Source organism: Homarus americanus, unplaced genomic scaffold (genome assembly GCF_018991925.1).
Source record: "Homarus americanus isolate GMGI-L3 unplaced genomic scaffold, GMGI_Hamer_2.0 scaffold39155, whole genome shotgun sequence".
Classification (NCBI taxonomy): Eukaryota; Metazoa; Arthropoda; class Malacostraca; order Decapoda; family Nephropidae; genus Homarus; species Homarus americanus.
The window spans coordinates 14305119-14321666 of record NW_024737042.1 but is presented as its reverse complement, the minus strand read 5'-3'; the positions used below and the strand labels follow the sequence as shown (position 1 = coordinate 14321666).

Here is a 16548-nt window from a genome sequence, read left to right as displayed (position 1 = left end):
AGTCTGCATTTATGCGGATTTGGTTTACGCGTTTGGTCATTTACGCGGCACCTTGCCAGAACGAAAATTTTAAGTTACGCGGTTCATTCCATCATTTATGCAGGAAGCGGCGCCTGGAGGGTGCGCATTAGGTCGCTCTTACGTTATCGTTGACGTCATATGATGTATCGGACTGTGATTGGGCTACACATCCTTACCTCCCTCCGCCGCTAGCTGTGATTGGTCTAATGTAACATGACGTGCCCTGCCACAAGAGGGAAGAAGTTGCTGACCTAGCCGGGCCAGTCTCTTTGTTCTCAGTTCTCCGCATATATACTGTTCTCTCTTGTGCCCGCTATTCCCCTCACAATGGCTTCCGCTGGACCCCCACCACCCCCGAGAAACCTTGAACTACCTGGACCAAGCCATGGTTATGTGAAGGAAGTCATTGAGTTGGGGGAGAAAATCAAGCTCATCCTTGACAGGCACAATCAAGCATCGGTAAGAAGTGTCTAATAACCTTCTGTCGAAAATTATGGAGCCGTATGTCCAGATGTATCACGACAACATCAATGCTAGTCGTCAATGTAGTATTACAGACTTTTCCCGCAACCCAGATCAACCACAGCCAGCCCAAGTCAGTGATAGTGACAGTGAGGATATGGACATTGAGGGGTTTGTCAGGGAGGCCCTGCAAACCTCTGTGAATAATGATAGTGATTTACCGGAGGGCCACTAATCTGCCCTCTGCCTCGGAACCAGCCGCCATCCACTTGTGCCGACCCATCTCTTCTGCTAACGTAAGTGTTAAACACCTTTAGATTTGTACAGTAGTGTAGTTTTTTATTTAGATATTATGTGTGTGTCAATACCATCATAAAATTATGATGTTATTTTTACTACAAGGTACGTGTTGTGTCGGAAAAAGTGGAGTTTGGGAGTCGGCCCAGTCTCTATTTCAATTAATCCCATATGTTCTGTTATTTCGTTTACGCGTTTCTTGTTTTACGCGGACCTCCACGGGTTCAATTGACCGCGTAAATGCAGAATATACTGTAATTGTTTTTACTAAAAAAAACTGTAGGTTTTTCTGTACTTTAGTTCATTGTATTTTTATTTCTCATTTGTGATGAAAATTTTAAGGTTGGAGATACTTCTCCAAAAGAAAGGTTATCTTCAAGAATTTGTGTATAAAATACCAGTACAGTATTGGTATTATGTGGTATAATTGTAAAGGACTTACGGATTAGGTGTATAGGTACAGCATTTTACTTTACGAGTACTGTATTGCTATTACTGTACTGTACTAGCAGTTGGAATTGGATATATTCTTATTATTAATTCAAATTAAAGATCTTTTGGACAAGATATATTTCACTCTTGATATGAAATTTTGTAGAATGTAATGGTGGGTGTTGGATCTATATTTCACTGTTTCTCTACAAGAAGACTTGTGAGTATATCACTTATTTACCTGCCAAGTATGGTACCTTTTGGAGTGTGATGTTGTTGGCCTCGCTTGTGATAATGTCCGAGTACCTAACTAGCTAAGATGGTGCTTGGATGTTTATATATAAGGCCAATTTCCACCCTGTAAAAAAAGGGTTGGTAATAGGAAGGGCATCCAGCTGTTAAACCGACTTCAAATTTGCCTGCTGGCACCATACCATAAGGTAATCACAGCTGAAACATGCAAGTGTGAAAAAATAGCCATGAAACAAAGATGATGTTTGGAAGTTTTCTTTGTACAGGTTGAAGTGTTTATCCAGCCACCAGAGGGACTCAAAGACAATTATGTTTGAGGGACTTGAACAATGAGGGTCAGTTACAGCACGTGCAAATGCCTCTGATGTGTAATCAATGATATGTGTATTACCCCACTGACCTTTATATTTAAAGACAAAGTTATTCCAATTTTGCATTAGAAATTTATTGTAATAGTGTCTCTACATCAGTTGTGGTAATGTGTCACAACTCAGATATTGTTAATGTTTTCCAAATGAAGACTTCTAATACCCACGATTTTGCGCGTAAACTTTGCTGTTAGAACCAAAATTATGAGAATTTAGATTTTGTACAAATTATCAATATTACCCGGTATTCAGGTTTTCAACAAGCTGATGAAGGACCTGGGATCATGGAGTTGTATATTTGTGAATTGATATCCTTATGACTTGTGGAAATTTTGTATTTGTTTTTCATCCTTATTACTCATTTCATGTAATTTTAAGTCTGATTTTTGGCTAGTGTCTGTGTTTCTGGGTGTACAGTACAGCAGTTAAAAATTTTTTTTGCTAATTTCTTTATGAGTTATGTCCCCCTAAAACTGAATTATAATTTCTTTGAATTTAATCCATAAATAAATTTTTTTTTTTTAAGTAAGTACTGTACTGTACTTCATAATGTGAACCACAGTAGTTCATATTTAATCCATTGATGGTGCTACCTTTTCTAAGGTAGTTCTTGTTGTAATCCAGAGGACAATGTTTACTGTTAAATGTGTTTTCTACACATGTAAAAAAATTTATATTTACAGCACTAGTGAAGTGGGAATACTGTTACAATCAAAGGATGCAACTATTTATTAAACACACATTTAAAATTGAGTTAGTTCTTGAGTTGTTTTGTGCAGCAATATTTGAAAGACAAGAATGTAGTTTACAGTTTCATTGGAATTTTCAATACAAAAAATTCATATGCAATGAAACATTTCAAAGATTCTCTAAATTCTCAGCTAAGTTATTATAGAAGATCTCTTTGTCATCATCATCACTGGGAAGTCTAACTGTCTGTCATTCTGTAAAAAATGCAAGTCAGGAAATGGCTAATACTGTACACAAATCAAATAATTGTAAAGAATGTTGGTAGATGTTTAAAATGAATACAAGAGAAAATTTTTACTCTTAATTTTTTTTTTTTTCAATCTTGGTGAAAAGTGTGTTTGAGCATGGAGTGTTTATAGTATATTGATACAGGAAAGTTCTGCTTAACAAGCGACCAATTACTGAGAATTTGGTTTGAGGACCTCAGTGTTTAGGATATGAAAATTCCATTAACAAACTTATATGTGCCATAGGTTCCTCTTTACATAACACTCTGTGGCTTGCTTGTCCCTTCCTCATTCCACTCCAAGCTCTTACTTGTGGTCTTTCCCTATGGTTGGTAGATATTTCACATGTGATCTCTTGCACACACCAGGAGCCTGGTTAGAGAGGTCAAGGGTCTCAGGTGGGTTGGTACAATACAGACTCCTTGCACATGTCCCACCAAGGTTCCAGATGCCTCCACACACTTCATTGGGTCCCTGAAACGTCAAATGAACAGTGGTGTATTGAGGTTAAACGAGGCCTAAGATGGAGAATTAGGAGTTAAATGTAGTGGTGGGACTGGAGAATGAAAAGAGAATATGTACACAATAAGGTGGTGGAGGAGGATTGTAATTTTAGAGCTGATGGTTGGTCTTCTATGACTCCTTTAACATTTTGGGTCATTGCAGATTGTCAGTTATACACCCAGGTATCTGCATGGACCACTCTGAATCTGCTTGCCTGAACTAAGTTTTCACAACCACAATACACGACTGACCCTCCCCCCCCCCTCCATCCCTTAATGCGGGTTTGTTCAATGTAGATTTACTCAAACACTGATTTTTATTACTACCCAGTATCCTTTTACACGGGGCTAAGATTTGCTTGAATGTGGGTTGAGCCAGGTTAACATGAGAAAATTTGGCCAAATGCAATCAGGTAGAAAACGTTTTGTGTATGCCAGCAGTCGAATCCATTGCAGTCCGCTGGTAGTATCCCTAGCAGGCCACCGGTTGAGTTCATTGCATTCCATTGGTAGCATTCCCACAACGTGTGGCTCAGAGCTTAGCTATTCATTTGGATTAACTTCAGTTTTATCTCCTGCTTTCTTCACCATGACCACCTAAATGTTCTTTAAGTGAGCCTCTGCCTAGGGATATTCCAGCAGAGAAGAATAGGACCACATTTACCCTAGAGAGTAAATTAGACACTCTTCAACGAATAGAGCAAGGCCAGTTTGCTGCCCATGTTGGAGTGGTTTTTCCATGGATGAGTCATTCATGAGGAATGTAGAGAAGATTAGAGCCTGAATTTCGAGTAGATTCTGTAAACATAATTATTTTCATATATATTTTTTTATTCAGTTGCATGCACACACAATCTTACATACAGTATATATATATATATATATATATATATATATATATATATATATATATATATATATATATATATATATATATATATATATATATATATATATATATATATATATATATATAAACTGAATAAAAAAATATATATATATATATATATATATATATATATATATATATATATATATATATATATATATATATATATATATATATATATATATATATATACTGTATGTAAGATTGTGTGTGCATGCAACTGAATAAAAAAATATATATGAAAAAAATTATGTTTACAGAATCTACTCGAAATTCAGGCTCTAATCTTCTCTACATTCCTCATGAATGACTCATCCATGGAAAAACCACTCCAACATGGGAGAGTTGCCAAGGATAGAGAGGGGGAGAGTCTCCCAGATGGGCCGGGTTGCTCTGGTGTTAAACTTTAGGGAACTAATTTGATGGAAACACTATTGCTGCTGCCTCCATGTGTTTGGTATATACAGTAGTGTGTAGTATCAACTCTGTCCCTAATGGGCCTTCACCCGTACAGGAACCAATTTTACTCTACCCTAAAATTGGCAATTTAATTTTCCATGGAAGGCAGCTTTTCTGGTGGGCCTTGAAGCTCCACTGCTACATCCAAGCAGTGCCCAGTCAGGGGTGTCTAATGATTAGTGTAAACATGAAAAATATACTGTACAACTAATTACTGTATCATGTTACCTCCAGTAGATGAGTATTTAAAGAATATAAAGGTAACCCATGCTTACCTTATAACAACTGGGACAGCAGTTGCAGATTCCCAGTTCTGTGCCATACTTACACTCCACCTTGGGGCAAGTTCTTTGGCTACAATCGGGACATGACAGGCCAGCGCTCCTGGGAACAGAAGAGATTTTAGTGTACAGTACATTATTATTATTTTTTTTTTTCGGGGATTAGCCCACCCAGGTACGGGTCACTGACTCACATCAGGGCCGGGGAGGAAGATATAATGATAATAAAAGTTAATAAAAATTTAATAAATAAAATAAAAGTACAGTAGTACCCCGCTTAACGCGGTCAATTGAACCCACAGGGTACCGCGTTAAGTGAAAACCGCGTTAAGTGAACAACAGAACATATGGGATTAATTCCAATAGAGACTGGCCCGACCCCCAAACTCCACTTTTTGACGACACACAACTATGTTGTAGTAAAAATTTTATCTTAACTTTATGATGGTATGCACACACAATTAATAATTAAGAGAAATATCAATAATATTAGGTTTTTTAACACTTGCATTAGTAGAAAAGATGGCTGGGCACACGGGGATGGGGGGTTGGTTCCGAGGCAGAGGGCAGATTATTGGCCCTCACCTGTATCACTTGTATCAATTGTATCACTATCCACCACAGAGGCTTGCAGGGCCTCTTTGTCAAACCCCTCAAAGGCCATATAAGTCCATATCCTCACTATAATTATCACTATCACTGACTTGGGCCGGCTGTGGTGGGTGGCGGGTGAAGAACTCGGTAATGTTTTGATGACTGGGCGACCTTGTGAGCATCGTGCCCGCGCCGCTTCCCGCGTATATGATGAAAAATTCCGCGTTAAGTGAAAGTTCAGCTCTGGCGAGGCACCGCGTATATAATAAAACGCGTTAAGTGAAACCGCGTTAGGCGGGGTAATACTGTAATAATAAAATTAATAACCATAAATATAATACAAAAATAAAAAATAAATCAAGTAAGAAACAACATATATTATGTCTGTTGTGTTGTTGACAGTAAAAGAAACAATTGAGACCCTGCAATTGTGTGTAAATGAAGCAGAAAGTCAGATCAGCAACCTGGGACTTGGCCACAATTTTTGTAGTGCCAAATGGCAGCAGGGTTTACCATTAGACAACACGTTATGCTTCAAATATTTTCCCAGGCGGTAGTACATTACTATAATGGCAGCTGAGGTGAAGGAATGACAGTGAATGATGGGAGAGTCTGGTGTGTGTGCTCTTGATTCTGACCATCGTGCATTATAGTAGGAAAAGGTAAGTAGAGTACAATACGTATTGTGAGAAGAAAAAATAATAATATGGTGTGTGTGTGTGTATATTGCCAAGTAGAGATAATGTGAGTCAAATGATCACTCAAATAACCTGTAGTAATTCACTAAAATGGGATAAGCAAATTGTCTGAAAGAGTTAATGAGAACACTACAGCTTAAGGCCTCCTTCCAGTGTACTATATTGGGAAAGACCTTGGATTGTGCCCTAAAGACTATGCATCTGCTGATGAAAATAGATTTGATGGAGTCTTATGGCATAGCTTCTTGTAGATGCCACAGTGCTTATACTTGTATCATAGCTATGCCAAACTTGATTTCAGTGAGTTTATTTCATAATCCAATCTAAATCATATATTTCTCAGTAAACACTCCAACCCCTGCTGACTGAACAACAAATCCCCATTTAGTAAATACAGACAGGGTCTGCCAAAAATCATAACTGTATTTCAAACAGCAATGTGGGAAATAAAAAGTAATGTATGTATGTTGTGCTGAATATATAAGATGGAAATGAAAGAACACTTTTGGCAAATGAGGGGTTTTGTGACTGACTGTCAAGAATGGATGACGATCCCAACAAGGCCAGAAAACATTAATGTAAAAAAAAAGTATATATAATTATGTATTGTTTTGTTTGTTGTTCATTGATCATATTTATTATAAGATACAATAAAACAAACAAAACAATCAGGATGATGAAGAGGAATCTACTTGCTACTTCTTCAAATTCCAATATTATTCAAGCACTGGAGTGCGGGGCCCTTTGCATTTAAAACTATGGTTGTCCACACAATGACCCCTGTCAGTGGAAGAGGGTGATAAAACTGTGGCCGTTAGACTCGTGCACCTTTTGAACCAAATTAGTCTCATCCATTCTCTCCACTTGTCCAAACCATCTCAGCCTGCCTCCACACAGGAGGGATAAGTAAAGTTTGGTCAGCATTAGGGTCATGGTGTTTAATCAGCAGGCAAATTACTGTAAGCTGGGGTAGCTAATGTTTATATGATCTTCTTAATGTTATACCTAGTCAAGGAAAGTATTGGGAGGACTTACATGTGAACGAGGGCGAGCATTGCCAACAGGACCACACCTATTCCATGCATCACTGCTTCTTATCCTGATCCTCACACACCTGTGTGGGGAAGCAAGTACCCTGTAGTTGTTTTTAGTGGCATAATATATAATGCTGCAAACAAAAACATCAAGGATTTTAAAAAATACACCACTTACAATATGGTAGCAGAAGATGTGTAACAGGATGAGGTATGTTAGTAATGTGATTAGCTTGGGTACAGAAGACATGACTGGCTGGGGTATGTTAGAAGATATAATGTGATCAGTTAAGGTAAACAAAGAGCCTAAGGAATGCCACAACAACCTTGAAGCGATGTCAACATAAGAGTCTAATCTTGATGTAGTCAACAGGCTGAATACAGATCGTATCAGTTGAATTTTTAAATGATGCCTCGCATTCTTCAGCATTAGTAATATGGTTGTATTTAAACACTTGGTCTATGAAGCCTCTTACTCTTGGTCGAGAGGAAACGCAACCACCACAGGAAATTACAACACACACACAATCACCGTAGCAAGTAACACCTGCTTATCTGGCCTCGGCTATATCTGCACTCACACCAGTTGTAACTGCCCTCTTACTGACTGTATCTGGTCTCTTAACAACTGTATCTGGCCTCACACCTACTGTATCTGGTCTCAACAGTTGTATCTGGCCTCAACAGTTGTATCTGGCCTCAACAGTTGTATCTAGTCTCAACAGTTGTATCTTGCCTCAACAGTTGTATCTGGCCTCAACAGTTGTATCTGGTCTCACAACAGTTGTATCTGGCCTCAACAGTTATATCTAGTCTCACAACAATTGTATCTGGCCTCAACAATTATATATGGTCTCACCAATATATCTGACCTCACACATGCAGTATCTGACCTTACGCATGCTCTATCTGGTCTCACACCAATATACTGTATCTGACTTCACACCTGCAGTATCTGACCCCACACCTGCTGAATCTGACCTCACACCTGCTGTATCTGACCTCACCTGCTGTATCGGGCTTCACACCTGTATCGACCTTATACCTGCTGTATCTGGCTTCACACCTGTATCGACCTTACACCTGCTGTATCTTACCTCACACCTCTTGTATCTTACCTCACACTTGCTGTACCTGACCTCACACCTGCTGTATCTGACCACACATCTGCTGCAACTGAACTCACACCTGCTGTATCTGGCCTCACACCAGCTGTAGCTGACCTCACACCATAAGAACATAAGAATGGAGGAAACTGCAGCGGGCCTATTGGCCCATACTGGGCAGTCCCATTTACACCCAGCCTCTATTGCTCATATAAGCATCCAACCTATGCTTGAAGCTATCCAGCGTATTCGAGTTAATGATGATGTTTGGTAACTTGTTTTATTCATCCACTACCCTGTTTCCAAACCAGTGTTTACCTATTTCGCACCTAAATCTAAATTTGTCTAATTTAAAAACCATTGTTACGAGTTCGCTCCTGGTTGGATAGTTTGAGTACCTTTGTAATGTCCCTTTTGTTTAGCCCTGACTTCCATTTATACACCTCTATCATGTCGCCCCTCGCTCTATGTCTCTCGAGGGAGTGCAAATTAAGATGCTTTAACCTGTCTCTGTACTCAAGGTTCCTAATGCCCGGGATTAGTCTTGTCATTCTCCTCTGAATTCTTTCCAAGGATTCTGTATCCATTCTGTAATACGGTGACCAGAACTGAACTGCATAATCCAGGTGAGGTCTTGTAACTAACACTCCTTTGTATGAACCCAAGTACTTTATTAGCCTTGTTACGAGCAAAAACACATTGTTTACTTGGCTTAAGATTCCTACTTATCATTACTCCTAAATCTCTCTTGCAGTCGGATTTCTCAATGGCATCGTTGTTCATCTGGTAACTGGTTTCCCTGTTTACATCTCCTCTGATCACTTTACATTTGTCCACATTGAATTTCATCTGCCATTTTTCAGACCATTCGAAAATTTTTTTTAGATCTTCCTGTAGTTTTCAGAAGTCCTCGTCAGATTCAATTACACGTCCTATTTTAGTGTCATCAGCAAATTTACTTATGTTGCTGTCTATGCCGATATCAATGTCATTTATGTATATAATAAATAATAATGGTCCAAGTACTGAGCTTGGGAAACTCCACTAGTGACGTTGCTCCAATGGGATTTAGTACCGTTAATGCTCACTCGCTGTTTCCTGTCCTGTAACCACGCCCTATTCCATTTTAGAATATTACCTTTAATGCCATGTGCTTCTACCTTTCTTATTAGTCTTTCGTGGGGGACTCTGTCGAAGGCTTTGCTAAAGTCGAGATGTACCACATCATAATTGTGCCCCTCATCCAGTGATTCGAAAACTGATGAAAAGAATGTTAATAGATTAGTTAGACATGAATGCCCGCTTGTGAAGCCATGCTGGGAATCATTGATCAGTTTGTGCTTCTCTAGGTGGTTTCGAATAGAGTTTGAAATGATTGCTTCCAGTAATTTGCCTACAATTGATGTTAGACTGATTGGACGGTAGTTAGAGGATAGTGATCTATCCCCTTTCTTGAAAATCGGTATTACATTCGCTATCCTCCAGAATTCTGGTACTACACCTGTTTTTAAGGACATGTTAAACAACTTTGCTAAGGGCATACTAAGCTCTTCCTTACATTCCTTTAATACTCTGGCAAATATCTCATCGGGACCAAGTGACTTATTAGGCTTTAGTTTGTCTATTTGCTTACTAACAACATTACTAGTCACTACTATCTCGCTTAATTTGTTTTCTTCACTATCTCTGAATAGAGTCGGTGCCTTGGGTATCCTTAGGTAGTAGGTATTAGGCAGCTACCAAACAGGGAGGTACTACCGCCTTGGGAAGATATTGGAAGCATAATGTATTGTCTAATGGTAGACCCTGCTGCCATATGGCATCACGAAAATTGTGACCAAGTCCCAGGTTGCTGATCTGACTTTTTGCCTCATTTACACACAATTGCAGGGTCTCAATTGTTTCTCTTAATAGTGACAACACAACATACATCTATTGTCTTTCACTTTTGATTTTTTTTCATTTTGTATTTCTTTATTATTATTATTATTATTATTATTATTATTATTATTATTATTATTATTATTATTATTATTATTATTATTACATTTTCGCCCCCTAGGCCCCAATGTGGGTCAGTGACCTGTGCCTGGGTGGGCTAATTCCCATAAAAAAAAAAAAAATTTTTAAATTTTTGGTGGTGAAAACTGTTGAAAAATATTTATTCAGATTATTGCTCATTTCTCCTTCGTTATCAGTTAGCTACTGTCATCTACTGTATTCCAGTTGGCTTCTTGGGTATCTACGGCTTCTGTATTAGCTAATCTTTTCTCGTGCTTTTAGTTTTGATACTTTGATAGAATCACTTGTCGTTTTATGCTTTGCCTCCCTTGCTATCCTCAGCTCATTATTCTCTGCTTTCCTTGTCTCCAGTCTTAACTGGCTAATACCTTACTGTCATCCCAGAGGTAAATTTTGCGTTTATACTCCTACCTATAGCCTTCCTTTTGACCAATAATGTTCTTTAAATAATTATTTATCCATTTAGGGTCATTGTTGTTTGATCTGTGAGTTTTTTGTATGGTATGTTCTGCCTTTGTGCATTAAGTAACTCATTATTTAAATTGTCGTGGAACTTCGGCAACCTCGAACCTCGTTATCAGAATTCAGTTTCAACCGTCAGGTCCGTGTAGTTCACCCCCAAGCGTGATGCCCCTTCTCTCAACTTTGCCTCTTGAAACTATCAAAGTTTGCCCTTCAAAATCTGGGACTTTTGTGGAATTTTTCGCTACGGCTGCCCTGAAAATCTGCTGTAATCTAATTTCTTTGTGTTATGTTTTAAGTTAGTTTCCCTACCTCGACATTACTAATGAGGTTTCTCTGTTTGACAGAACTAAATACAGTATATTATTATCCGGGTGGATTCGGTTATATGTTGACTTAGAAACAGTCCTGGATCATTTCCAAGAAAATCACTCTGATTCTGAGTTACCCGTGGAGTCAGTCCAATCCATTTGGCCCAGGTTTAAGTCATCTACTATACAGACTTTGTTGTATGTGGAAGCCCTGCGCATTTAAATGTTGAATAAGTGGCTGATTAATTTATCAAGATTGGGAGGTCTATATATTACTCTTGTGATTAATTTTTTCCCTCGTCGATTAATTCTGTCAAATTGTTTCTGTATTCACGGCTCAGTTTTTGCTTCCATATTTGTTTTCACCGCTTCGAATTATCTAACATGAATTGCTACTCACCTCCTTTCTAATCTGCCTATCGGTATGGAATAATTTGTAACCTGCAATTTGGTATTCGACGAGTAACTCACGTAGTCTAGGTTGATCCATGTTTCAGTGAATGCTATTATATCCCGATTTCTTTGGCGGTACATGCAAAGGCCCTAATATCATCATTTTGTTTCTCTTACTTCTACTGTTCATGTGTGGGCATTTAAGTTAATCCATTGTTCTGGAGTCCTCCTTTTGCGTTTGGTTTTAACTCACTGTCTCTCTTTAGTTTTGTCATCATTCTAACACTATTTCCTGTAACCTTTCACTTTGTTTACCTGCTCCCGCGTCTCTCCACCTCTGTGCTCACATGTTTCCCCTAACGGACAAGGCAGCATCATTGGACTTGCCCTTTCGAAAATCAACCAGGAGTAGCCACTCCATCCTGAACAGATGCACCCCATCCCTAGCATAAAAGGTCCTTCTGCCAGCAAAGTTGTCCCAGTTGTCAATAGATAGGACGTGTTTGACTTGCAATATCTGTCAAGACTGACCGTGACACTAACGCCCTTGACAACCAATCATTGCCAGCTCTCCTTCTAGGCAGGACACCACATATGATGAGGATTCACTCTATAGACTAACACGTTCTATAGCTGTCTTGAACTTATCAAGAAGCTCTTCAATCCTACACCGGCCAATATCATTGCCTCCTGCACTGAGAGCAGGTTATGGGACTTTGTTCTTATTACCAGACAAGATATTGTCCATCCTGTCCTTCTCATCCCCCACCCCGGCTCTGGCAAATACACCTTCATCCATTTTTATCTTTACATAGCTCTGTCCATGTGCCGTGCTTGAGAGATTAGCCAACAATCAAGATTTTCTTGCCTTCCTTATCAACTGTCCCTGACTATACTAACGTCAATTCATCTATCAAAGGGACTGAAGAAGTTGAGTACATAGCTGTTGTGTTACGTATCCTTGGTGTTTTTCACCACAGTTTAGGTGTCCCTCTACTCACATCCTTCCATTCGCCTGAGTTTTCGTCATTCACCGGCTTTCCTTGTCTCATTTCTTCCTTCATCCTCGCTATCTCTTCTTTTAATTTCAAGATATGCTTTGTAGCCTCTCCAACTCCAGTCTCAGAAGGGTACAGCCCACTGTTCTAGAATCCCCACTAGCCGTACTGACAGTTTATCCCCGGGAGCTAAGCCGCTGTGACCTTTCCTCTAGCGAGGTCAGAAGACAACACACCTGCTGCAACTGACCACACACCTGCTGTATCTGGCCACACACCTGCTGCAACTGACCACACACCTGCTGTATCTGACCTCACACCAGCTGTACCTGACCTCTCACCACTTTATCTGTCCTTACACCTGTTGTATCTGACCTCACACCTGCTGTATCTGGCCTCACACCAGCTGTAGCTGACCTCACACCAATATACCTGACCATAACTGCTCTACCTGACCTCACACTTGCTGTAACTGACTTCATACTGCTGTATCTGACCTACCTGCTGTATCTTGCTTCACACCTGCTGTAGCTGACCACACACTTGCTGTATCTGACCACACACCTGCAGTAGCTGGCATCACACATACTGTATATGACTTCACATCAATATACCTGCTGTATCTGACCTTATACTTGCTGTACCTGACCTCATACCTGCTGTATCTGACCTTACACCTGCTGTATCTGACCTCACCAATATATCTGACCTCATACCAGCTGTATCTGGCCTCACACCTGCTGTAACTGACTTCACACCTGCTGTATCTGGCTTCATACCTGCTGATCTGACCTCATAACTGCTGTGTCTGGCCTCACCTGCTGTGTCTGGCATCGCACCTGCTGTATCTGACCTCACCTGCTGTGCCTGACCACACACCTGCTGCAACTGACCTCACACCTGCTGTATCTGACCTCACACCTGCTGTATCTGACCTCACCTGCTGTATCTGGCTTCACACCTGTTGTACCTGACCTCCCCAATATATCAGACCTCACACCTGTTTACCTGACCTCACACCTGCTGCATCTGACCTCACCTGCTGTATCTGACCTCACACCTGCTGTATCGCCACACCTGTGTATCGACTCCCCACCTGTCCTGCTGTATCGACCTCCACCTGTACCTGACACACACCTGCTGCATCTGACCTCACACCTGCTGTATCTGACTCACACCTGCTGTATCTGACTCACCTGCTGTTCTGGCCTCACACCTGCTGTACCTGACCTCCTTATCGACCTCACCTGCTGTACTGACCCCACACCTGCTGCTTATCTCACCTGCTGTATCTCGACCTCACACCTGCTGTATCTGGCTTCACACCTGATGTATCTGACTCACACCTGCTGTATCTGACCTCACACCTGCTGGATCCGACCACACCTGCTGCATCTGACCTCACACCTGCTGTATCTGACCTCACACCTGCTGAATCTGCTTCATTCCTGCTGTATCTGACCACCTGATGTATCTGACCACACCTGCTGTATCTGACCTCACACCTGCTGTATCTGACCTCACACCTGCTGTATCTGACCTCACACCTGCTACTCTGACCTCACCCCTGTATCTGACCTCACACCCACTGAATCCGGCTTCATTCCTGCTGTATCTGACCTCACACTGCTGTATCTGACCACACCTGATGTATCTGACCTCACACCTGCTGTATCTGACCTCACACCTGCTGTATCTGACCACACCTGCTGTCTCTGACCTCACACCTGCTGTATCTGACCTCACCTGCTGTATCTGACCTCACACCTGCCAACTACTTCATTCTCTCCTGCTGTATCTGACCTCCCCAATATATTAGACCTCACACCTGTTGTATCTGACCACACCCTGCTGTATCTGACCTCACACCTGATGTATTTGTCCTCGCACCTGCTGTATCTCCTCGCACCTGCTGTACCAACCTCCCAATATATTAGACCCCACACCTGTTGTATCTGACCTCACACCTGCTGTATCTGACCTCACCTGCTGTATCTGACCTCACCTGCTGTATTTGACCTCACACCTCCTATGGCTGACCACACACCAATATATAGCTGACCTCACCCTGCTGTATCTGACCACATATCAATTCTTTTACCACACGCCTGCTGTGTCTGACCTCACACCTGCTGTATCTGGACTCACACCTGATGTATTTGTCCTCGCACCTGCTGTACTTGACCTCTCCAATATATTAGACCTCACACCTGTTGTATCTGACCTCACACTTGCTGTATCTGACCTCACCTGCCTGTATTTGACTACACCTCCTATGGCTGACCACACACACAATATATAGCTTGACCTCACACCTGCTGTATCTGACCACATATCAATTCTTTTACCACACGCCTGCTGTGTCTGACCACACCTGCTGTATCTGGACTCACACCTGCTGTATCTGACCATATCAATTCTTACCACACGTCTGCTGTGTCTGACTCACACCTGCTGTGTCTGGACTCACACCTGCTGTATCTGACCACACACCTGCTGTATCTGACCTCACACCAGCTGTATCTGGCTTCTACATCTGCTGTATCTGACCTAACCTGTTGTATATGGCTTCACACCTGCTGTAGCTGACCACACACCTGCTTAGCTGGCCACACACCTGCTGTAGCTGGCCACACACCTGTTGTACCTGACCACACCTGTTGTACCTGACCACACACCTGCTGTAGCTGGCCACACCTGCTGTATCTGACCACACCAGCTGTATCTGGCTTCACATCTGCTGTATCTGACCTAACCTGTTGTATATGGCTTCACACCTGCTGTAGCTGGCCACACACCTGCTGTAGCTGGCCACACACCTGCTGTAGCTGGCCACACACCTGTTGTACCTGACCACACACCTGCTGTATCTGACCACACACTTGTTGTATATTACCTCGCACCTGTTATGTCTTACCTCACACCCTGTTGTATATTACCTCGCACCTGTTATGTCTTACCTCACACTTGTTGTATATTACTCCGCACCTGTTATGTCTTACCTCACACTTGTTGTATATTACTCCGCACCTGTTATGTCTACCTCACACTTGTTGTATATTACCTCGCACCTGTTATGTCTTACCTCACACTTGTTGTATATTACCTCGCACCTGTTATGTCTTACCTCACACTTGTTGTATATTACCTCGCACCTGTTATGTCTTACCTCACACTTGTTGTATATTACCTCGCACCTGTTATGTCTTACCTCACCTGCTGTATCTGGGTGCACACTTGTTGTATATTACCTCGCACCTGTTATGTCTTACCTCACACTTGTTGTATATTACCTCGCACCTGTTATGTCTTACCTCACACTTGTTGTATATTACCTCGCACCTGTTATGTCTTACCTCACACTTGTTGTATATTACCTCGCACCTGTTATGTCTTACCTCACCTGCTGTATCTGACCACACACTTGTTGTATATTACCTCGCACCTGTTATGTCTTACCTCACCTGCTGTATCTGGCTGCACACTAGACTGATATTACCACATTAGGTGTAACCGACCCAGACGATGTACACAGGTGTACAGTTTATTATGTATACAGTTTAGATATACTGTACAAAGTTTATATATGGACAGTTTAACGAGCAAATATAACAAAGAAAACTGAACAACTCGCCCTACTCACTATCAGATGAAGCAGTTGCCCGCTTCCTGTGGCCTCGCCGTCAGACTCAACATTAAAGACACCTGACGCCCTGTCCAGCTTATATAACCTGTGTGGCCATGACGCGCCTCTTGCATCTTATCCTTTTCTTTCATTGCGCCATAAAACAAGTCCTCACCTCACCCCCCACACCTGCATTTATCAATGTTTGTTGTAACATAAATGCTTGCTTCTGATGCCCCTCCGTACCAGCATCTGTAGCAACATATTTTCGAAGGCTTTTTATGGGAAAAATCTGGGCCAAAGTGGTGTACGGTTATATATATATATATATATATATATATATATATATATATATATATATATA

At 41.1% G+C, this 16548-nt stretch overlaps 1 protein-coding gene across 1 annotated transcript; it reads right to left on the bottom strand.

Annotated features, from left to right (window-relative positions):
* Positions 1-2546: 2546 nt before the first annotated feature.
* Positions 2547-16303, bottom strand: LOC121872735 (single insulin-like growth factor-binding domain protein-2). The gene is made up of 4 exons (XM_042375758.1): positions 16203-16303; positions 7269-7347; positions 4936-5044; positions 2547-3283 (listed from the first exon to the last, which is right to left on the bottom strand). Exons 2-4 carry the CDS (start codon positions 7316-7318, stop codon positions 3116-3118), a joined length of 327 nt encoding a protein of 108 aa, XP_042231692.1. The 5' UTR covers positions 7319-7347; positions 16203-16303; the 3' UTR covers positions 2547-3115.
* Between the last annotated feature and the right edge of the window lie 245 nt (positions 16304-16548).

Coding starts and splice junctions, on each gene's coding strand:
- LOC121872735 (XM_042375758.1), bottom strand. CDS start 7,318: ATGCATGGAATAGGTGTGGTCCTGTTGGCAATGCTCGCCCTCGTTCAC. Junction 5,045..7,268: donor ATGCTCGCCCTCGTTCACAT/GTAAGTCCTCCC, acceptor TTCTGTTCCCAG/GAGCGCTGGCCTGTCATGTC. Junction 3,284..4,935: donor GCTGTCCCAGTTGTTATAAG/GTAAGCATGGGT, acceptor TTGACGTTTCAG/GGACCCAATGAAGTGTGTGG.